The sequence below is a fragment of the Bombina bombina genome, chromosome 7 (assembly GCF_027579735.1).
Source record: "Bombina bombina isolate aBomBom1 chromosome 7, aBomBom1.pri, whole genome shotgun sequence".
In the NCBI taxonomy this organism is placed as follows: Eukaryota; Metazoa; Chordata; class Amphibia; order Anura; family Bombinatoridae; genus Bombina; species Bombina bombina.
Window position 1 is genome coordinate 515,742,547 of NC_069505.1, and position 23,252 is coordinate 515,765,798.

Sequence of the window (23,252 nt, forward strand, 5' to 3'; positions counted from 1 at the left end):
ATAGTACTTCACAGAAGAACCGAAGGCTGAATTGAAGAGCACTCCAAGGAGGATCCGGAGGCTAACAAGAAAGCATTTTACCAATATTTATATTGATCGTTATCACTGATAACAGAAGCAAAGGAATAAAAGACATAATTTCATCAGAGGCCAATACTGGCACATCATATCGGGACATTTAAGGAACCAGAGTATATTCTGGCACACCACCACAGTGCACTGTGAGTATTCAACACGGAATAACAACCAATATCAAAATCCAGGTACTTTTTTTTTGGGCCAATCGGCCGAAGATTACTTATTGTCAGGGTGCCAGGAATCAGAATGAGACGAGAAGTGCAAAAATAATCACACCTTTATTAATAGCAAAAAATAATAAAAAAGTCCACAAGTCAAATAACAAGCCAGGAGTCAAAACCAGAGCTGGTAGTCAGACGAGCCGAGTCAGGAACAAAAGCGAATAGTCAGAGCAGGACAAAGGAAAACAGCAGAGTCAGGAACAAGCCAGGGATCAGGAACCAGGAAGGACGTCAGGCAGCCAGGTAAAACACAGGAGCTCTCACAAACAGGTCTGAGACAATGCAAAGGCAAAGCATACTGAACAGCGGCCCTTTAAATAATAAGTGATGACATCACAATTCTGAGACTGCATCCTGTCTCACATGGATGATGCACAACAGTCTGGCCATAAAATGAAGTGCAGGCAATGAGCAGCATCCCCCACAATGCACCAAGTCAGGAAGAGAGGTGAGTAAAATGTCTGCCAGCAGCACATGGCAAACACAACAGGGAAAAAACCCTAACACCTATACACAATAGGATATTATTGCATCTGTTGCATCCATTGATTCACATTCTATATGGACAGTCTATATTGAATTGTACGTATTACATCCACATTAACGCTGAATCAAGCTCAAATGAGCATTTGAGCCAAATGTGCTTCACATATCTATAAAACAACACTATTTGATGAACATTTGGATACATTTTTACGGAGAGTCATTTAAACATCCGATACATTTTTGAAACATATGGTAACAGAACACCATTCATTTTTTACACACATCAGTCTGGCCATAAAAGGAAGTGCAGGCAATGAGCAGCATCCCCCACAATGCACCAAGTCAGGAAGAGAGGTGAGTAAAATGGCTGCCAGCAGCACATGGCAAACACAACAGGGAAAAAACCCTGACAGTACCCTCCCCTCAACGACCCCTCCCCCGCGGGAGGACAAAAGGCTTATTGGGGAAACGGGCATGGAAGGCACGGAGGAGGGCAGGAGCATGAACATCAGAGGAGGGAACGCAAGAGCGCTCCTCCGGACCGTAGCCACTCCAGTGAACCAAATACTGTACACGGCCCCTGGACATATGAGAGTCAATAATGCTGCTGACCTCATACTCCTCATGGTTGTCAACAAGGATAGGACAGGGATGAGGCAACACAGTGGTAAACCGATTACAAACCAATGGTTTCAAGAGGGAGACATGAAAAACATTGGAGATGCGCAAAGCAGGAGGAAGGTCTAGAGCGTAGGCCACAGGATAAACCCGTCGGAGTATTCAAAAAGGACCAACATAATGGGGAGCCAATTTATTGGAAGGCACACAAAGGTTCAAGTTGCGGGAGGACAGCCAAACTCTCTCACCAACCTGGTAGGAAGGTGCGGGGAGACGCCTACGATCAGCCTGGAACTTTTGGCGCTGCATAGAACGATGAAGGCAATCCTTAATCTGCACCCACAAAGCCGGAATACCCTGAGACATGAATGAATCGGGCAACAAGGATGGTTGAAACCCATAATTCGCCATGAACGGGGATAACTTGGAGGAAGCATTAATAGCATTATTACGAGCAATCTCTGCCCAAGGTAACAGTTCAGACCATTTATTGTGGTGATCTGAGACATAGCAATGGAGGAACTGTTCCAGAGCTTGATTAGACCGTTCCGCAGCCCCATTGGATTGAGGGTGATATGCAGAAGAGAAGGAAAGCTGGATCCCCATTTGAGCACAAAAGGAACGCCAAAATCTGGAGACAAACTGGCTACCCCAGTCCGACACTATCTCCTTGGGTAACCCATGTAAACGGAAGTCCTCCTGGGCAAAAATTGAAGCAAGCTCCTGAGCGGTAGGCAGCTTCATCAAGGGAATGCAATGTGACATTTTAGAAAAACGGTCAACCACCATAAGGATAACAGTATTGCCATTGGAAACAGGGAGCTTGACAATGAAATCCATGGAAAGATGTGTCCAAGGACGCTCACCATTAGCAATAGGTTGAAGAAGACCCACAGGAAGACGTTGAGGAGTCTTATTCTGTGCACAAACTGAGCAGGAGGCAACATACACAGCAACATCAGAACGAAGACCTGGCCACCAGAATTGTCGAGTGACAGACCAAATCATTTGGTTCTTGCCTGGGTGACCTGCGGCTTTAGGATAGTGGTAAATATGCAAAAGTTTAGTTTGAAGATTCTCAGGAACAAAACACTTACCACTAGGTTTCTCAGGAGGTGAATTGGTTTGTGCAGCCAGGATCTCCTCCCCCAAGGGAGAAGTCAAATTAGTACGTATGGTAGCCAAAAATATGGTCAGGAGGTATAAAAGGAGTAGGTACAGACTCCTCCTTGGAAAGAGGTGAAAATTGTTGAGAGAGGGCATCAGCCCTAACATTCTTACTACCAGGCAGGTAGGAGACCACATAATTAAACCGAGACAAAAATAGTGCCCATCTGGCCTGTCGGAGCAACAAATGTTTTGCTTCAGATAGATAAGTTAAATTCTTGTGGTCAGTAAGAATGAGCACTGGCACGCTAGTACCCTCGAGAAGATGCCTCCATTCCTTAAGTGCCAAAATTATAGCCAGTAATTCCCTGTCGCCAATTTCATAATTGCACTCCGCTGGAGACAATTTCCTAGAGAAGAAACCACACGGATGCAAAGAACCATCAGGCATAGGACGTTGAGACAAGAGGGCAACTACTCATAGAAACATAGAAACATAGATATTGATGGCAGATAAGAGCCATAGGCCCAGCAAGTCTGCCCGACCTTACCTAACAGTATAAACTTATCTAGTTCGTAGGATAGCCTTATGCTTGTCCCATGCATTTTTAAAGTCCCCCACAGTGTTTGTTGCTACTACCTCTTGAGGAAGTTTATTCCATAAATCAATCACTCTTTCTGTAAAGAAGTGCTTCCTCAAATTACTCCTGAATCTACTACCCTTTAGCTTGAGCTCATGACCCCTTGTTCTTGAATTTTCCATTTTATGTAAAATACCCACAGCCTCAGTTTTACTAAACCCTTTAATGTACTTGAAAGTTGCTATCATATCACCTCTTTCCCTTCTCTCCTCTAAGCTATACATATTTAGGTCATTGAGCCTATCCTGGTAAGTTTTATTTTTTAGACCATGTACCATTTTGGTAGCCCTCCTTTGCACAGATTCAAGTTTGTTAATATCCTTCTGAAGATATGGCCTCCAGAACTGCACACAATACTCAAGATGAGGCCTAACTAATGATCTATAAAGTGGCATAAGAACCTTACTATTTCTGCTGCAAATAACTCTACCAATACATCCAAGCATTCTGCTAGCCTTACTCGCTGCATTACTACATTGTTTACTAAGTTTTAAATCATCTGAAATAATAATTCCCAAGTCCTGTTCCTCATCTGTAACAGTCAGTAAAGTGTCATTGAGTCTGTAATTAACATTTGGATTTTTCTTCCCTAAATGCATTATTTTACACTTTGCTGTGTTAAACTTTAGATCCCAGTCGTTTGTCCAATCCTCCAATTGTTGTATATCACTTCTCATTTTGTCTACCCCCCCTGGAACATCCACTCTGTTGCAAATTTTTGTATCATCTGCAAAGAGACATACTTTCCCCTGTAGCCCTTTGCTGATATCGCAGATAAATATGTTAAACAAAACAGGCCCCAGAACTGATCCCTGAGGAACACCACTAGTAACAGCCCCCTCTGTTGAATGAACTCCATTTACTAAGACACTTTCACTCCAGTCTCAGATGCATCAACCTCAAGAACGAAAGGCAGGACAGGGTTAGGATGAGCCAGAACTGGAGCAGCAGCAAAGGCAGTCTTAAGACTATCAAAAGCCTTAATGGCAGTAGGTGACCAATGGAGTGGATCATTCTCTTTACGGGTCATGTCTGTGATAGGTTTGACCAAGGAAGAAAAGTTTTTAATAAACTTTCTATAGTAATTGGCGAACCCCAAAAAACGTTGAATAAACCGAAGACCAACTGGGCGAAGTCACTGCAGAACTGCAGATAACTTGTCAGGATCCATGGAGAACCCTGCAACAGAGATAACATAACCTAGGAAGGTTACTTGAGTCTGATAAAACTCACATTTCTCGAGTTTACAAAACAGGCCGTTCTCACGTAGTCTCTGAAGTACCCGTGTAACATCGAACGATGAACCTCAAGTGTGGGTGAGTGTAGGAGGATGTCGTCTAAGTACACCACAACACACTGTTGCAACATATCTCGTAGGACATCATTAATAAATTCCTGGAAAACAGCAGGAGCATTACATAGGCCAAAGGGCATTACAAGATACTCATAATGCCCACTCCTGGTGTTAAATGCTGTTTTCCATTCCTGGCCCTCCTTAATCATGCCCCTCTCAAATCAAGTTTAGTAAAGACAGTAGCTCCCTTGAGGCGGTCAAAGAGTTCCCTAATAAGCGGAATAGGGTAAGCATTCTTAATGGTAAAACGATTAAGACCCCTATAATCGATACATGGCCTTAACTCGCCACCCTTTTTCTTCACAAAGAAGAAGCCAGCCCCTGCAGGAGAGCAGGATTTGCAGATGATCCCCCGCGACAGAGCATCGGCAACATACTCCTCCATAGCACAATTCTCTGCAACAGACAGAGGGTACACCCGTCCCTGAGGAGGAATGGCTCCGGGTTGCAGGTCTATGGCACAATCGTAAGACTGGTGAGGAGGCAACGTACCGGCACGCACCTTGTCAAACAAGTGCTCCTTGAAAGAGGGCCTCTCTCTGAGTCTGATGTCAATTAGGATCAAAATAGACACCAATGCCTCGAGATCCTCTGGTAAATCTCTGGCAGCAACTTCGTCTTTGATCGCATCAGAGAGCCCATGAAAGAAGGCGGCAACAAGGGCTTCATTGTTCCAACCTACCTCTGCGGCAAGCATACGGAACTCAATAGCATACTGAGCAACAGATCGTGTACCTTGCTGAATGGACATGAGTCGTTTAGCAGCAGAGGAGGAGCGAGCCGGAACATCAAATACCCTTCAAAAGGAGGCCACAAATCCAGGGTAATTTGAAATCACAGGTTTATTAGTCTCCCACAAGGGATTAGCCCAGGTAAGAGCTGTGTCAGAGAGTAACGAGATGAGAAATCCCACCTTAGCTCTGTCAGAGGGAAACGCCTGAGGTAACATCTCAAAGTAAATGCCCACCTGGTTCAAAAACCCTCTGCACTGAATAGGATCGCCTCCATATCGCTGAGGTAGAGGTGCAGAACCGGACATGCTCCTGGTAGGCATAGGTGCAGCAGCGGAAACAGGAGCAGCCATAACTTGCGGGACACTTTGGTCCAAATGTGCAGTGTGAGTCAGCAGGGTTTGCAGGGCTAGTGCAAATTGATCCAAACGGTGATCCTGTTCATCCATCCTGGAAATGATGGCAGGTAAAGGTGGATTATTAGCACCATCAGGATTAATGGCCTTTGCGTAATGTCAGGGTGCCAGGAATCAGACTGAGACGAGAAGTGTAAAAATAATCACACCTTTATTAATAGCAAAAAATAATAAAAAGTCCACAAGTCAAATAACAAGCCAGGAGTCAAAACCAGAGCTGGTAGTCAGACGAGCCGAGTCAGGAGCCAAAGTGAATAGTCAGACGAGCCGGAATCAGGACAAAGGAAAACAGCAGAGTCAGGAACAAGCCAGGGATCAGGAACCAGGAAGGACGTCAGACAGCCAGGTAAAACACAGGAGCTCTCACAAACAGGTCTGAGACAATGCAAAGGCAAAGCATACTGAACAGCGGCCCTTTAAATAATAAGTGATGACATCACAATTCTGAGACTGCATCCTGTCTCACATGGATGATGAACAACAGTCTGGCCATAAAAGGAAGTGCAGGCAATGAGCAGCATCCCCCACAATGCACCAAGTCAGGAAGAGAGGTGAGTAAAATGTCTGCCAGCAGCACATGGCAAACACAACAGGGAAAAAACCCTAACACCTATACACAATAGGATATTATTGCATCTGTTGCATCCATTGATTCACATTCTATATGGACAGTCTATATTGAATTGTACGTATTACATCCACATTAACGCTGAATCAAGCTCAAATGAGCATTTGAGCCAAATGTGCTTCACATATCTATAAAACAACACTATTTGATGAACATTTGGATACATTTTTACGGAGAGTCATTTAAACATCCGATACATTTTTGAAACATATGGTAACAGAACACCATTCATTTTTTACACACATCAGTGAAGTTCAAATTTATTCAACAAATGCATCTTGTTTAGATTTCACGTAAGTTTTTATTCATACATCCTACTATACTCATATCGGTCAGGATACCGATTATATATATATATTTTTTTTAAAGTATATTTTTCAAGTGTTTTAGCAATTATTTTGCATGGTATCTGTTGCATCATTGTGTGGGTTAATTTAAGATAAGTGCCAAGTTATTATCCTTTAGCTCCCTCACAGGTAATCTTCCCTATGATTACCACTTTCTAGTATAAACCAAACAAGAGTCAATTATTGAAGTTTGGGAGCGCTAAAAAAAGCTTGAAGGACAATATGGAGATTATAATTTTCACATATATTTATTGCTAGTAGACAATCTAAAAACATATATAAATCAAAGATACATAAAAACAATAATGTAAGCAAGATAATCAGTCTAGGGTTGGATGACAGAATAATCTGAATAAAATTGTGCTAATATACTATGGTTTGGGACGTCTCCCTTTTTATTCAATATACTTTATAATGGTTTAATTTCTCGTGTATCTTAACCTTTATGTCTTAAATATTACAACATGCTAATTTATTATAATAATTAATGATTGCTATGTATACCACCTTAATCCACCTTATATATACATCTAAAAATGTATCTTTAAAAAGATATTTTCTTGACCAATTGTCAGATTAAAATGTTCATAAAAAATGCTTTGATGTTTAAAAGTCTTTTTCTAACTTTTGTAGCAATATGCAGAGTTCCAGTATAAAAATATTTTGTAATCCAATAATCTTCCGTTATTTCTTAGAGGGATAACCTTGTAACACTTCAGTCTTTTTTATGCAATTTGTAACAAGTATTTCTAATGAGCTTACCGGGTCTTCTGACACCTGCTGTGTCTGGCGGTTTGTTTGTTTATCTTACCAGGAAGATATTTATGCCTTTTCTCTCTCCAATCTTGTACGATACAAGATTAGCCTGTAAGCTTGGTTCTTTGGAGCCTGTTTTGGTCTGTGTGGCTCTGATGGTGCAGTACCTTCTGTTCGGGATATCTTTGGCTGTCAGTTTTGGCAGCAGGCTTTCGAGTCAGGTAAGTACTTGCGCTACACGCTCCGGCGTGTTTGGCGGCTCCTCCGATACTCAGTGTACAAACGGCCGTTTGTTTTAAGCTTCTTTTCTTCTTCCCCTGTACTCAAATGATGATTGAGATCCTGCAGGGGATATATGAGCTGTATAGGTTACGTCTACGCGTTTCGCCGGTTGGCTTTATCAAGACGGATCTGTTGCATCATTGACACTGGTGTCATTATATGCCATTAATTATTTGTCATTATCTGCATATGGGCCAAAAAGCCACACTTTGTAATACATTTTTTATCCAGTTTATACATTAATCGAAGTCTTGTGTATTTTTAAGTTATTCACCTATATCTTATAGTTGTGTACTTCTAACACATTAACTCTTTTTATGAAGTTATTTACCCTACATTAACTCTATTTACAGCAGAGTATTGACAAATCCATTGGATATATATATTATGTGTATGCACACATATAATTACTACTGGGAATCAGCATTTACTTTTTAACTGTTTTTGGGAAAGAACGTTTTGTGCATTATTCCCTTCTGTTCAGGACAGATATACAATATCCCTTTTACCTAAAAAACCTAAGCTCCCCATTGCCATAAAAAGGGCATTTGTATGGGCATTGCCCTTAAAGGGGCATTGAGCTCTTTTACCTGCCCAGACCCTACTCTAAAAATAAATCCAACCCAAAAAACCCTTATATAAACCAAACACTAACCCCCGATGATCAACTTACAGTTTTTGAAGTTCCGCTTGAAGGATCTATCCAGCTGGCAAGAAGTCTTCATCTGGGCGGCCTCTTCCATCTTCATCCATCCGCCAAAGTCTTCATCCATACGGCCTCTTCTATCTTCATCCATCTGGCGCGGAGCGGGTCCATCCTGAGGACATCCGGCGCGGAGCGCCTCTTTAATACGGTTGCCGCCGTTATGAGAGCTCAATCCTATTGGCTGATTGGAACAGCCAAAAGGATGAGAGCTGCTCAAATCCTATTGGCTGATTGGAACAGCCAATAGGATTTTAGCAGCTCTAATCCTATTGGCTTATTGGAACCTTTCAGCCAATAGGAATGCAAGGGACGCCATCTTGGATGACATCACTTGCATTCAAGTTCCAGTTTACGGTGGCGTATTGAAGAGGAGCTCTGCGCCGGATGTCTTCAGGATGGACCCGCTCCGCGCCGGATGGATGAAAATAGAAGAGGCCGCATGGATGAAGACTTTGCCAGATGGATGAAGATGGAAGAGACCATGAAGTCTTCTTGCCGCACAGATGAAGACTTCTTGCTGGTTGGGTTTTTTTTGGGTGGGTTTTATTTTTAGAGTAGGGTCTGGACAGGTAAAAGAGCTAAATGCCCTTTTAAGGGCAATGCCCATACAAATGCCCTTTTCAGGGCAATGGGGAGCTTAGGTTTTTTAGATAGGCTTTTTATTTGGGGGGGTTGGTTTGGTGGGTTTTACTGTTAGGGGGTGTTTGTATTTTTTTTTTTTACAGGTAAAAAGTTGATTTATTTGGGGCAATGCCCCACAAAAGGCCCTTTTAATGGCCATTGGTAGTTTATTGTAGGCTAGTTTTTTTTTATTTTGATAGGGCTATTGGATTAGGTGTAATTTTGTTTTTATTTTTGATACTGTGGTTAGTTTTTTTCGTAATTTAGTGGGGGGGTTTGTAACTTAGCATTTATTTTTTTGTAATTTAGTAATTTTTAATTGTAGATTTAAATAATTTGAGTAGGGCTAGGGTTTTTTAATATATAATATAGTTAATTGCTAGTTTAATGTAATTTTATTATAATAGTTAGGGTAGGTTAATTAAAAATAGTTTAATAAAGTTTATTTTAATTCTACAGGTAAGTTTTAATTTATTTAAAAGATAGGGATGTTGCAATTTTAATGTAAAGTTAGCGGGTTGTTAGGTTTAGGGGTTAATAGCTTCATTCAGTTTATGGCGATGTGGGGGGCTGGCGGTTTAGGGTTAATAGGTTTATTTAATGGTAGTTATGTGGGAGGCCAGAGGTTTAGGGGTTAATAACTTTATTTAGTGGCGGCGGGGTCCGGGAGCGGCGGGATAGGGGTTTATAACTTTATTTAGTGATGGCGGGGTCCTGGGGTGGTGGGATAGGGGTTAATAACTTTATTTAGGTTGCAGTGGGGTCCGGGAGCAGTGGGATAGGGGTTAAACAATTTAGTATAGTGGCAGCGTTTAGTGACAGGGTATAGATAAAGTTGGTAAAAAGCCGAATAGCAGCGAGAACGATGACTGCTAGTTAACAACAGCCCAATGCTCATCGCCCCGTACTTGGTGCGCGGCTTTTTCCGGCTTTTTTTTATAAATATGGAGATCGTATTCAGGTCCGCGGCCACAATGTTAGGCGATGTTAGGCGATGTAAGTATTGGTGCCGGCGAATGCAGCATAGTTGAGTCTTTGATAAATATCCCCCTAAGTCTTTGCCTGAAAGGATAGAACACATTATAAATTCTGCTAGATAAATATAGTGCATGTATACAGAGAGGCAATCCCTTAGGTATATGGTGAGGCGTATTTTCATACCAAGCACCATATATTTTTCATTCTTTATGATCTTGAAACATTATTTCTGATAACAGCTCTTATTTACAGAGCTGGCTGTCCTATCACTGATCCCAGTGTAGTTCCTGGTTTGAGGCTCTGTGTTCCATTATGCCCTCTGCTGACAGTTTGAGCCATAAAGGTCTCTTCTGTGTATACTACAAAGTATTTATGAGGGGTCTGGCATATCAAAGGGAAATCGTATGCCCACATAAACACAGCAAGACAGTTCTTCTTAAAAAACAAACAACTGTTTTTAGCACAAAACTTCAGAAAGTTAACCCCTTAGCATCTCAATCATGGGGTATTCATAACCAACCCATTAAGCTGACAGCTGACCCTCACCAACCTGAAAGAGAACAAAACAAAGGGAGGGAGGTAGGGTAAACTCACAGGAGAGGATCCAAGGAGAAAGAGGCAGAGAACAAACTCCCTGAATTTAAATAAAGCAAGTACAAGTCCTCCCCTTAACTTGGAAAAAAGTTGCCTCAATATACACTGATTTTCAGATGGGGCAAGGCCCTTAATTTCACTTCGGTGGACAAGCTGCTTTACACTACCAATGTAAAATGTGCCAGGTAAAGTGTTCTATAAGCCTGAGCTTATGTTATGTTATGTGATGAAGTTAGACACAGAAATGTGGTTACAAAAAATATTATTTACTTCATTATAATTATTTTCAAGTGTAAGTGAACTATATGGGTGTTGTGTTTGTCTTTTCTCTATGGGGCCTATTTATGAAAGGCCTATCGGACATGATCCAACATTGCGAATCATGTCCGACAGACCTCGCTGAATGCGGAGAGCAATAAGCTCTCCGGATTCAGCATTGACCCAGCAGCTCTTGTGAACTGCTGGTGCAACGCCGCCCCCTGCAGATTCACGGCCAATCAGCCGCTAGCAGGGTGGTGTCAATCAACCCGATTGTATTCGATCGGGTTGATTTCTCGCAATCTCTGCCCGCATCCTCAGAGCAGGCGGACAGGTTATGGAGCAGCGGTCATTAGACCGCTGCTTCATAACTGGTGTTTCTGGGGAGCCTGAAGGCTCGCCAGAAACACGGGGCTTCAAGCCCCATACGAAGCTTGATAGATAGGCCCCTTAAACTTGCTTTCTTTATTATTTGCTGTTCTAATTTTTCCAAAATTGAAACTACATTTAAAATAAATTTCCAATGGCCAGATTACGAGTTTTTCGTTAGAAGCTGTGCAGTGCTAACGAGCAGTTTCTCTCACCGCTCACTTACCTGCAGCGCTGGTATTACGGGTTTTACAAACCCGGCGTTAAAAGGCAAGAAGTGAGCGTTGAGCAAAATTGTGCTCCTTACCGCACTCCAATACCAGCGCTGCTTAAGTCAGCGGTGAGCTGGTCGTACATGCTCATGCACGATTTCCCCACAGACATCAATGGGGAGAGCCGGATGAGAAAAAGTCTAACACCTGCCAAAAAGCAGCGTAAAGCTCAGTAACGCAGCCCCATTGATTCCTATGGAGAAATAAAATGTATGTATACACCTAACACCCTAACATGAACCCTGAGTCTAAACACCCCTAATCTTACACTTATTAACCCCTAATCTGCCACCCCCGACATCGTTGCCACCTACATTATATTTTTTAACCCCTAATCTACCGCTCCGGACATCGCCGCCACTATAATAAACATATTAACCCCTAAACCGCTACACTCCCGCCTCGCAAACAATAGTTAAATATTATTAACCCCTAATCTGCCATCCCTAACATCGCCACCACCTACCTTCATTTATTAACCCCTAATCTGCCGCCCCCAACGTCGCCACCACTATTCTAAATGTATTAACCCCTAAACCTAAGTCTAACCCTAACCCTAACACCCCCTAACTGTTCCAATCAGCCAATAGATTGCAAGCTTAATCCTATTGGCTGATTGGATCAGGCAATAGGATTGAACTTTAATCCTATTGGCTGATTGCATCAGCCAATAGGATTTTTTCTACCTTAATTCCGATTGGCTGATAGAATTCTATCAGCCAATCGGAATCTAAGGGACGCCATCTTGGATGACATCATTTATAGGAACCTTCATTCATTAAGAAGACTCCGGATGAAGAGGATGCTCCGCGTCGGATGTCTTAAAAATGGACCCGCTCTGCGTCGGATGTATGAAGATAGAGGATGCCGTCTGGATGAAGACTTCTGCCCGTCTGGAGGACCACTTCGTCTGCCTTGGATGAAGACTTCTCCCGTCTTTGTTGAGGACTTCGGCCCAGTTGGATGAAGACTTCTGCCGCTTCCTTGAGGATGGATTTACGGTTTTCAGAACAGTAAGTCGATCTTCAGGGGGTTAGTGTTAGGTTTTTTTTAAGGGTGTATGGGGTGGGTTTTATTTTTAGGTTACGGCTTTGGGCCACAAAAGAGCTAACTGCCCTTTTAAGGGCAATGCCCATCCAAATGCCCTTTTCAGGGCAATAGGGAGCTTAGGTTTTTTTAGTTAGTATTTTATTTGGAGGGTTGGTTGTGTGGGTGGTGGGTTTTACTGTTGGGGGGTTGTTTGTATTTTTTTTTACAGGTAAAAGAGCTGATTACTTTGGGGCAATGCTCCACAAAAGGCCTTTTTAAGGGCTAATGATAGTTTAGTTTAGGCTAGGTTTTTTTTTATTTGGGGGGCTTTTTTTATTTTGATAGGGCTATTAGATTAGGTGTAATTAATTTAAAGATCTGTAATTTGTTTTTTTATTTTCTGTAATTTAGTGGGTTTTTTTGTGATTTAGCTAATTTAATTTATTTAATTGTTTTTAATTTAGTTAATTTATTTAATTGTAGTGTAAGGTTAGGTGTTATTGTAACTTAGGTTAGGTTTTATTTTACAGGTCAATTTGTATTTATTTTAGCTAGGTAGTTATTAAATAGTTAATAACTATTTAATAACTATTCTACCTAGTTAAAATAAATACAAAATTGTCTATAAAATAAAAATAAACCCTAAGATAGCTACAATGTAACTATTAGTTATATTGTAGCTATCTTAGGGTTTATTTTATAGGTAAGTATTTAGTTTTAAATAGGAATAATGTAGTTAATTATAGTAATTTTCTTTAGATTTATTTAAATAATATTTAAGTTGGGGGTGTTAGGGTTAGGGTTAGACTTAGATTTAGGGGTTAATAAGTATAATGTAGGTGGCGGCAGATTAGGGGTTAATAATATTTAACTAGTGTTTGCGAGGTGGGAGTGCGGCGGTTTAGGGGTTAATATGTTTCTTCTAGTGGCGACGATGTCCGGAGCGAGAGATTAGGGGTTAAAAATGTTATTATAGTGTTTGCGATGCGGGAGGGCCTCGGTTTAGGGGTTAATAGGTAGTTTATGGGTGTTAGTGTACTTTTTAGCACTTTAGTTATGAGTTTTATGCTACGGCGTTGTAATGTAAAACTCATAACTACTGACTTTAGAATGCGTTACTGATCTTGGAGGTAGAGGGTATACCGCTCACTTTTTGGCCTCCCAGGACAGACTCGTAATTCCAGCACTATGGAAGTCCCATAGAAAAAAGCGTTTACAAAGTTTACGTAAGTCGTTTTGCGGTAAGGCCAAACCTGCAAGACTCGTAATAGCAGCAGTAGTGAAAAAGCAGCGTTTGGACCTGTTAACGCTGCTTTTTCAGCTTAACGTAAGACTCGTAATCTAGCCGATAAAATAGAAAACTATGTCTAATACCTATGTGTTACATTCTGGGATGCACATGCTTGCATATCATTTTTTAATGTAATAAAAGTTATGTGTTACAGTTGCGGTTTTTAGGACAAAAATGTATGCCTGTTGGTGTACTTACTACAAAAAGGTTGAATAATATTTGATACCATAGAACCATTAAACTTGAGTATGTCTTTATTTCTTTGGAAACTTTTCTGATATAATGAGCCTAAAGAGCAGTCTTTATTCATAAAATATGAAGTTAAAGGGATATAAAACCCAAATTTATTTCATGATTCAGATAGATAATGTAATTTTAAACAACTTTTCAATGTACTTCTTTTATCAGTTTTTCTTTTCGTTCACTTGGTGTCCTTTTTTGAAAAGCAGGGAGGTCCGCTTAGGAGTGTGCACATACCTGCAACACTATATGGCAGCAGTTTTGCAAGTATGCTATTCATTTGCAAGATCACTAGATGGCCGCGCTTTTTCCTGCCATGTAGTGCTACAGACGTGTATGTTACTTACCTAGATATCTCTCAAAAAAGAATACAGTAGGAATGAAGGGGATTTTTTTTTCGAAAAAGAAAATATTTGAGTTTCACGTAATTTAAGTTTACTGATTGCTGTTGGTCAAAGTAAGTCTTGTTACTTGAACTGGGATTTGAATATATATGACTGTGAAAATAACCATCTGATCGTTTCAGAAAAAATTCACCAGGAAATAGACAATGTGATTGGCCGGGACCGAAGCCCATGCATGGAGGACCGAAACAAAATGCCATATACCGAGGCGGTCCTTTATGAAATTCTAAGGTTTGCAGACATTGTTCCCATGAGTGTTCCTCACACTGTAACAAGGAATATCAAATTCCGAGGATATGACCTTCCAGAGGTAAATCTTTTGTATTTAATAGAAGAAGTAAGACTTTAATGAGAGTATAAATTTGACATCTAAACTTACTGGGGCATATTTATCAAGCTCCATATGCTCTGTATGCTCCGTAAGCTCCGTATTTAAAGACCACTGCTCCATAACTTGTTCACCTGCTCTGAGGACGCGGACAGAATTCAACCCGATCGAATAAGATCGGGTTGATTGACACCCTCTGCTAGCGGCCATTTGGCCGCGAATCTGCAGGGGGTGGCATTGAACCAGCGGTTCACAAGAACTGCTATTGCAATGATAAATGCCGACAGCTTATGTTGTCGGCATTTATCGATGTGCAGCGGACTTCGTATCATGTCCGCTCGCACATTGATAAATATGCCCCACTGTGTTTGATTAAGAAAAATAAAACAATATTGCAAAATACTTGTAAATACTTCAAATGTGCTTGTTCCACTTTCTTGAAAAGAGGTTGGAGAGCCTCCATTTTAGGATATGAAACTCAAACTTTTTTATTCATGATTCAGACAGAGCATTTATACAAGTTTCTAATTTACTTTTGTAAAATGTTGTTTCATCCTCTTAATATCCTTTGTTGAAGTAATGCACTACTAGGAGTTAGGTGAACACACCAAAGTCCTAGTAGTGCATTGCTGCTCCTGAGCCTACCTAGGTATGCTTTTCAATAAAAGATACCAAAAGAATGAGCAAGTTAGATAATAGAAGTAAACTGAAAAGTTGTTTGTTTATTTGTTTTTTTTAAATTACATGATCTGCCTGAATCATGAAAGAAATGATTTGGTTTCATGTCTTTTTAAATATGGGGAAATGTATCATAGCCTACAACATTCGGAACCGTTATTACCGCAGAGCACAACCTCATTTACACCTGTCCATTATTGGCCTCGGCAAAAAAGACCAGGAACATGGTTTATCCCTGCTCTTTATTTTCAAAAGCTTGTAAATGTTACATTATTTTTTGAAGACTTGTGTTTTGCACTGAGGTTGCTTAACCCCTTAATGACCAAGGACACGCTATGTACGTCCTCAAAAAATCATCCGTTAACGACCAATGATGTACATAGCACATCCTCAGTCAAAATGAGCGCAGGAAGGATCACTTCCAGCCGCTCTCAGGGTATTGCAGCGATGCCTCAATATTGAGGCTTCCTGCAATATCCTTTAGGCAGTAAACTATGCAGAGAGGGCCACTCTGTCAATGCCAAAAGCCATATATGCCAGCGATGGTGCTGATCGTTGGTGGCGTGGGAGGGGATAGGTGTGGGAGGGGCAGGAAGGAGGTGTGCCAGGGGCGGGAGGGGGCATGAAAGGGGCGGGAGAGGGTGGGAGGGGCTGGATTAGGTGGGACTGCTACGCTACCCTACAGAAGTTAGTGAGTAGGAAGGAGGGGGAGGGTAATAGTGTTTCGGTAAAGGGATCTGGGAGGGGGATGAGGGGTCAGCTACACTACAGAAAAAAAATGTTATTTTATTATTTTTTTTTAAAAAAAAATAAGCCTAATTTCCTGTAAACTGGGAGTACCAGTAGGCAGACCGCCAAAAAAACGTTTTATTTTTATACGGGCAGACTTCCTGCAGTACTTAAACCAAGTGCTTTTCTATTATCTTTTTATTATGCATTTGTTTATTATGCTATTCTACTGTGTTAAATGGTCCTTTAAACACTTATTACATCCAGTGTAAATATAATTATCATAAGCCAGGGTTTGCATCTCTATAACTTTGCAAACAAACACGTCATAACAAATAAAGTTTATTATGGACAACGTGTTCTGAAGACAATAAAGACTGATGATCTCTGTGTTATAGGTAGACACTTCCAGTTATCAGTGTATACCTGTTACCTACTTTGTAATTAGAGCTGCCAGCTCTCCTCCATATTAATACTAGTCAACCTACCAGTGACCAGGCAAGGGTGGTAACATAGTAGATGAGGTTAAAAAAAAGACAGAAGTCCATTGTCCATGGTAGGTGGAGTCCCCCAAAGCTTTACTTTTTCCCCATATTTGACCCTCTACTTATTTGCAATGGTTTTTTTTCATTGGATGTCAGTAACACACATATAATATATTTTTTATTTCTAAACAGTGAGGGTTCTATCCCATGGTGTGCTGGAGGTTGCTTTGCACATCTAAATGCATGTGTAGAACCCCTGTTGAGGTGCAACGGGCTCCAATCTTATGTGTGTTGAGTCTTTCAACTTGTTCACAACTTTGTTAGCCTCAGCAAATTTAAAGTTCTAGAACCGCCACTGTCACTAATACATACATAACAATGATCTGGCCAGCATAACTGCCAGTGGCACGCACAGAGCTATGTTTATACACCACAATGGTTGAAAAAAACAAAACAAAGAGCATAGATTTTTACCCCAGTGGCTCCACATAACACGCAAAAAAACAGTGTGTTTTTTGCCTTCCAGTAACACAAAAAGCATTAAATGGAGAGTGTCTAATATTTTTGTACAAATTCTACTGGTGAAATACTGGACAGTTTGAGCACGAATTACTTACAATCCTATTTTTCATAAGAAATTTGCTGTGAATAAGTTAAAGGGACAGTTTACTAAAACAAATTCTCCCCTTTAATTTGTTCCTAATGACCCACTTTACCTGCTGGAGTGTATTTACAAGTATTTCCATTACCCTGATGTTGGCATTTGAACTAGTTGATTTATCCTGTGGTATCCCCACCTATCATGAAAGTTTTTGGCCTTAAGGCCAAGCTGTGTAAACTCAGCCAGCAGAGGAAATGTAACTTCCAGTGGGGTATGGAAGAGATAAGGTAATAAAATGTTAATTTTCCATTGTTCTCTCCAAATATTGGTGATTGGTTTACGAACATATATAAGATAAAAAGCAGGTATATGTACACAATGTGATAAAGTAATGAGATCTGATTATACCAACAAGCGTAACCCATTTTATTAGGTTGTGGCCTCAAAACACAAAACCAGCTTATTAATATTCACAAATAAACCTTAAACAGCAAATATCATACATTTTATACTCAGCAGCTGGTAAAAAAGTAATTGGAAACACAGTAAGAGAAAAGCTATTTTATAGTATACTGTCCCTTTAAGGTGCTATAATTCCTGCAACCTCTTTTTCTTAGGGTCTGAACATCATGCCACTAATCTGCACATCCCAGTATGATCCCACCAAGTTTAAGAATCCATACTCGTTTGATCCAACACACTTCCTGGACGAGAAAGATAACTTTAAGAAGAATGAGGGTTTTATGGCCTTCTCAGCAGGTATTATAATCTTATAGTTGTGGGAGCTTCTTTTTAGTGGAGAAACTGTGAGCAATAAAGAAGACAGACTTCATAGAGATGATGGGGGTAGTTATCAACGTGTCAACTTTCCTGCCTTCGCCGGCCCAATACGCCCGCTTAAGCTCGCCTACCTTCGCCGCCGCGGACCTGAAAAAATACGCCTAAGTTATCAATAAATCTGTCAAAAAGCCGCGCACCAAGTACGGGGCGATGAGCAGCGGACTGTGAGAGTTATCACTCATCCGATCTCGCTGCTCTTCGGCTTTTTCACAGCTTTATTGCTAGCCTGTCACTAAGCACCCACACTAAACTACACTGTTCTACCCCCTATACCGGCGCCCCCCGCAACTCAATAAAGTTACTAACCCCTAAACCGTCGCTCCCGGACCCTGCCGCAACCTATATTAAATTTATTAACTCCTAATCTGCCCCCCCTACACCATCGCCACCTATAATACATTTATTAACCCCTATCCTGCCCCCCACTACACCGCTGCCACTGTAATAAATTTATTAACCCCTAAACCTAAGTCTAACACTAACCCTAACATCCCCCCTAACTTAAATATTAATTAAATAAATCTAAATAATATTTCTATTATTAACTAAATGAATCCTATTTAAAACTAAATACTTACCTATAAAATAAACCCTAATATAGCTACAATATAAATAATAATTTTATTGTAGCTATCTTAGGATTTATTTTTATTTTACAGGCAACTTTCAATTTATTTTAACTAGGTACAATAGCTATTAAATAGTTATTAACTATTTAATAGCTTACCTAGCTAAAATAAAGAGAAATTTACCTGTAAAATAAAAACTAACCTAAGTTACAATTACACCTAACACTACACTATACTTTAATAAATTATTCCTATTTAAAACTAAATACTTACCTGTAAAATAAACCCTAAGATAGCTACAATGTAATTAATAATTACGTCCTCCAGGGTGGCGGTTTGAAAACCAGGTACGCTGCGCCGGAAAAGTGCCGAGCGTACCTGCTAGTTTTTTGATAACTAGCAAAAGTAGTCAGATTGTGCCGCACTTGTGTGCGGAACATCTGGAGTGACGTAAGAATCGATCTGTGTCGGACTGAGTCCGGCGGATCGAAGTTTACGTCACAAAATTCTACTTTTGCCGGTCTCTAGCCTTTGATAACTAAGGCGAATCAGCCTCGCCACAAATACGCTGCGGAATTCCAGCGTATTTGAGGTTGACGGCTTGATAACTAGGCCCCGATCTCTTAAGTGACATGGGTCAAGTTTACCAGCAGGCCTAACCAACATTTCTAGTCTTGATAGTTCCTATGTTATTCAATTTAATATCAGCCTTCCGGTATCCCTAATATATATATATTACTGTGTCCATCTGATACACTAAAGATCCCTCCAGCCTCTCCAGCTTTTCATATCCTATTATAAATAAATTAAATTATACATGACATGTAGGGGCCAATTTTGTATTCTGTTCATTTGAATTTAGAGATGTATAATGATTGGTTTAATAATGAATATATGTTTGGTTGCCATGGAAAAAGTTTTAATTAAGTTATTTTCATTATTTTTTTTTGTTTGTTTTTAATTATTTTTATTGAAAAGTTTCATGACAAAAAAGGAATTATGCTGTAGCGAATCATGTCGCTGTAGCGAATCATGTCCTCCCGACATCGCTAAATGCCGACAGCATACGCTGTCAGCATTTAACATTGCACAAGCATATCTGATCGGGATGATTGCAGTCCGCTGCCTCAGAGGTGGCGGAGAAGTTAAGGAGTAGCGGTCTTAACTTAAGTTTCCAGTGAGCTGGAAACTTCGGGGTAGATTGCAGCATCCGCTGCTTTATAAATCTACCCCGTAATAGAGCATTATACTTTTAATATTTTTTTATTTAATTAATTCAAAAATTTCCACTGCATGAATCACTAATATTGCCGGCCGCTCTTTTCAGATTCCAAAATGAAAGATGTGGAGTCAGTAAGCAAGAGCTTTACAGCTATATATTGAGATTGTAGTAGACAGATTTATAGCTCTTGCATTGAAATTGTATTTGCTCTTGAAAAAGAAAGTTTTATCCCTGAAACATGTTGAGCATTTTATTTGAGCTTTCTACATGTTTAGCTTTTAATGGTATCTTATTTTTAATCCTGGAATGAATCCTCTTCATTTGTCGGCACTTGGGTTCCCTGTGACTATATTCCATTTAGTGTCTCCCTTTTTAGAAACCATCTACACCGGTGATGGCCAACTTCCTAGCACATGGGTGACGCGTAGTGTGAAAGCCTTAATAGCCGCATATTAAATTTATGACTATTAAACAATGACTCAAATAATAGTATACTCCCTAAAAAATTACATTGGATATAGGTAAGGTTGCAAGGCAGCCTTTATTTGCTGTTCTCCCCTGTAGAATGCTCTTTTAAGTTTTTAATACATAATGTACACAGTTTTGCTTTTTCCACGGGCAATAAAAACTATGGCTAGCAATCTTAGATCCGAGGACCTAAAGGTCTCTGTGCTTAGATTATTAAATAATTCTCGCTAGTATTTCCCTGGTGGAATGATCTAAAGCCAATATTTACCCCTTTTTTAACATAGTAACATAGTAGATGAGGTTGAAAATAGACAGAAGTTTATCGAATTAAACCTATACAAATCTAATATACTTACAAAAAAGCTCAAGTTGAGCTTAAATTAATTCCACTAAAAGGTGACCCATTTAAAACAAGCAATCGTATCCATGAATTGTGTTTCGAGCCTGAAATGTATCCAAACAATTTTTAAATGTATCTTTATTGTAAGACCAGTTTTATTGATTTTACAGTGAAAAAACGTTTCTGTTGCAGTAGATTAAATCTCCTTTCCTCCAACCTTAATTGTGGCTTCAAAGAAACTGTGGGAGTATATTCACTACTAGCCTCTCCAGTTCCACCAGTTATAATGTTATTCTATGCAGCTGGTTAACTAAAGCTCCCTCTAGTCTCTTCATTCTGTACTAAATATGTAGTGAGCCTGCAATGTAGAATTAACATGGGGTCTGGTAAGTGGGGAGAGGTTGCTGAGGACTGATAAAGCTAGAGAGACTTTTGAGGTTGTTGAAGCTCGAGAGACCGGAAAATGATTTGATGAATCAGGTGCTTAGAACAGCATAGGAACTGTTAGAGATGTTAAAGAGAGGTTGGAGTGAGCTTTAAAGAATCCCATGGATATATTCACATATGAACTGGTGAAGCCTTTGAAGATTTAGAGGCTGGAAGGAGCTTTGATGAATCATCTGGAAAAAAAATAACAGGGATTGATGAAGCTGTAGTGACAAAAGAAGTTGGAGAGGGTGGAAAAAACTATAGGGCCCATCTGGCCCTGCTATCAGTATTGGTTTCACTAAAGAAGGGCTCCACATTCATTATGCCTGGCTCCTCTGTGTGTCCTCCCAGCAAAACAGTGCTCACAGCAGCATAAGGTAAGTGTATGGATTTACCTTCACAAATAGGGTGGCAGGGTTTAAGAAAAAGTCTCTACAATGTGGTAATAAAGGAAAGCTTGCCACCATATTTGTGCAGTACGGCTGTGCAAGGGCATATCTTCTGTTGTGGATGAACCAAGGGGGGAGGATAATTCACAATCGCTGAGAAGCATATCTTTTTTTTTCCTTTTTTATCACACTCACTCAGTGTTCCCTCTAAGGACAGTTTTGTGTGCAGGCTGAAACAGTTAACAAGAGAACCATACCTTTCCACCTGCATTGTGCAGTGTTTGCTAATTGCAGGGTGTGGTTACCTAATTAACTGTTTCACTGCTGGGCCGCACACAGAACTGGACTTAGAGGGAACACTGCACTCACTAAAGAATTGAGAATACTGTCAAATGTTGTGTAAGGCTGCATACAATAACATAGGACCTTTAAAAGACTGCAGAGGTTGTTAGTGAATCGGTCCCAGTACATACTTTATTGAGACAGGAGTGTTTCTTGTAAATAAACTGATTAATTAGTTTATCTTTTATTCCCAGGGAAGCGGATCTGCCTTGGTGAGGGTCTTGCACAAATGGAATTATTTATCTTCCTCACCACGATACTCCAGAATTTCAAAACTAAGCCAATTGTGGATCCAAAAGACATTGACATCACTCCTGAGAGTAGTGGATTAGGGAACATCCCCCGGCCATACAAAATATGCTTCATACCTCGTTAACGATGAGTTGGGTGAACCTGGAGTTGAATAAAAATCATATGGAATTGTTTTCATTTCTTTCTATTGGGTGGTTTTAAAATTGCAGCAGGGTGCCTGATAATATTAGATATGTATGAAACTGTTTATTTCATTCATTAAACATGCCACTGTCATTATGTCCCTTCATTCCTAAATTCAACTGTCACCTTAATTAAACATCTCACTATTATAGGTTACTTTGCTCCTACATGGGACAACTTGTGTTTGTGTTGTAGAAGTGTGTGTGTGGTATGTTTGTGTTATAGGAGAGTGTGTGGGGTTTGTGTGTGTTGTAGGAGAGTGTGTGTGGTGTGTGTGTTGAATGAGAGTGTGTGTGGTGGGTGTGTGTTGTATGACTGTGTGTGGTGTGTTATATGAGGGATGTGTGTTGTATAACAGTGTGTTTGGTGTGTGTATGTGTTGTATGACAGTGTGTGTGGTGTTTGTGTGTTGTATGACTGTGTGTGGTGTGTGTGTGTTGTATGACTGTGTGTGGTGTGTTATATGAGGGATGTGTGTTGTATAACAGTGTGTTTGGTGTGTGTATGTGTTGTATGACAGTGTGTGTGGTGTTTGTGTGTTGTATGACTGTGTGTGGTGTGTGTGTTTTGTATGAGAGTGTGCTGTGTGTTATATGAAGAATGTGTGTTGTATAACAGTGTGTTTGGTCTGTGTATGTGTTGTATGACAGTGTGTGTGTCATGTGTGTTGTATGATTGTGTGTGGTGTTTGTGTTGTATGAGAGTGTGTGGTGTGTTATATGAAGGATGTGTATTGTATAACAGTGTGTTTGGTCTGTGTATGTGTTGTATGACTGTGTGTGTGTATTGTATGAGAGTGTGTGGTGTGTTATATGAAGGATGTGTGTTGTATAGCAGTGCTTTTGGTCTGTGTATGTGTTGTATGACTGTGTGTGTGTATTGTATGAGAGTGTGTGGTGTGTTAAATGAGGGATGTGTGTTGTATAGCAGTGTGTTTGGTCTGTGTATGTGTTGTATGACTGTGTGTGTG

At 40.3% G+C, this 23,252-nt stretch overlaps 1 protein-coding gene across 1 annotated transcript in view; it reads left to right on the forward strand.

Annotated features, from left to right (window-relative positions):
• LOC128666936 (cytochrome P450 2F3) overlaps positions 1-22,375 on the forward strand; it is a 51,553-nt gene extending 29,178 nt beyond the window's left edge. Inside the window, exons 7-9 of the mRNA XM_053721757.1 lie at positions 14,550-14,737; positions 17,866-18,007; positions 22,042-22,375. Of these exons, the coding sequence (XP_053577732.1) occupies positions 14,550-14,737; positions 17,866-18,007; positions 22,042-22,223 (512 nt within the window). The 3' untranslated portion in view covers positions 22,224-22,375. The remainder of the gene's footprint in view (positions 1-14,549; positions 14,738-17,865; positions 18,008-22,041) is intronic.
• Positions 22,376-23,252: the final 877 nt, after the last annotated feature.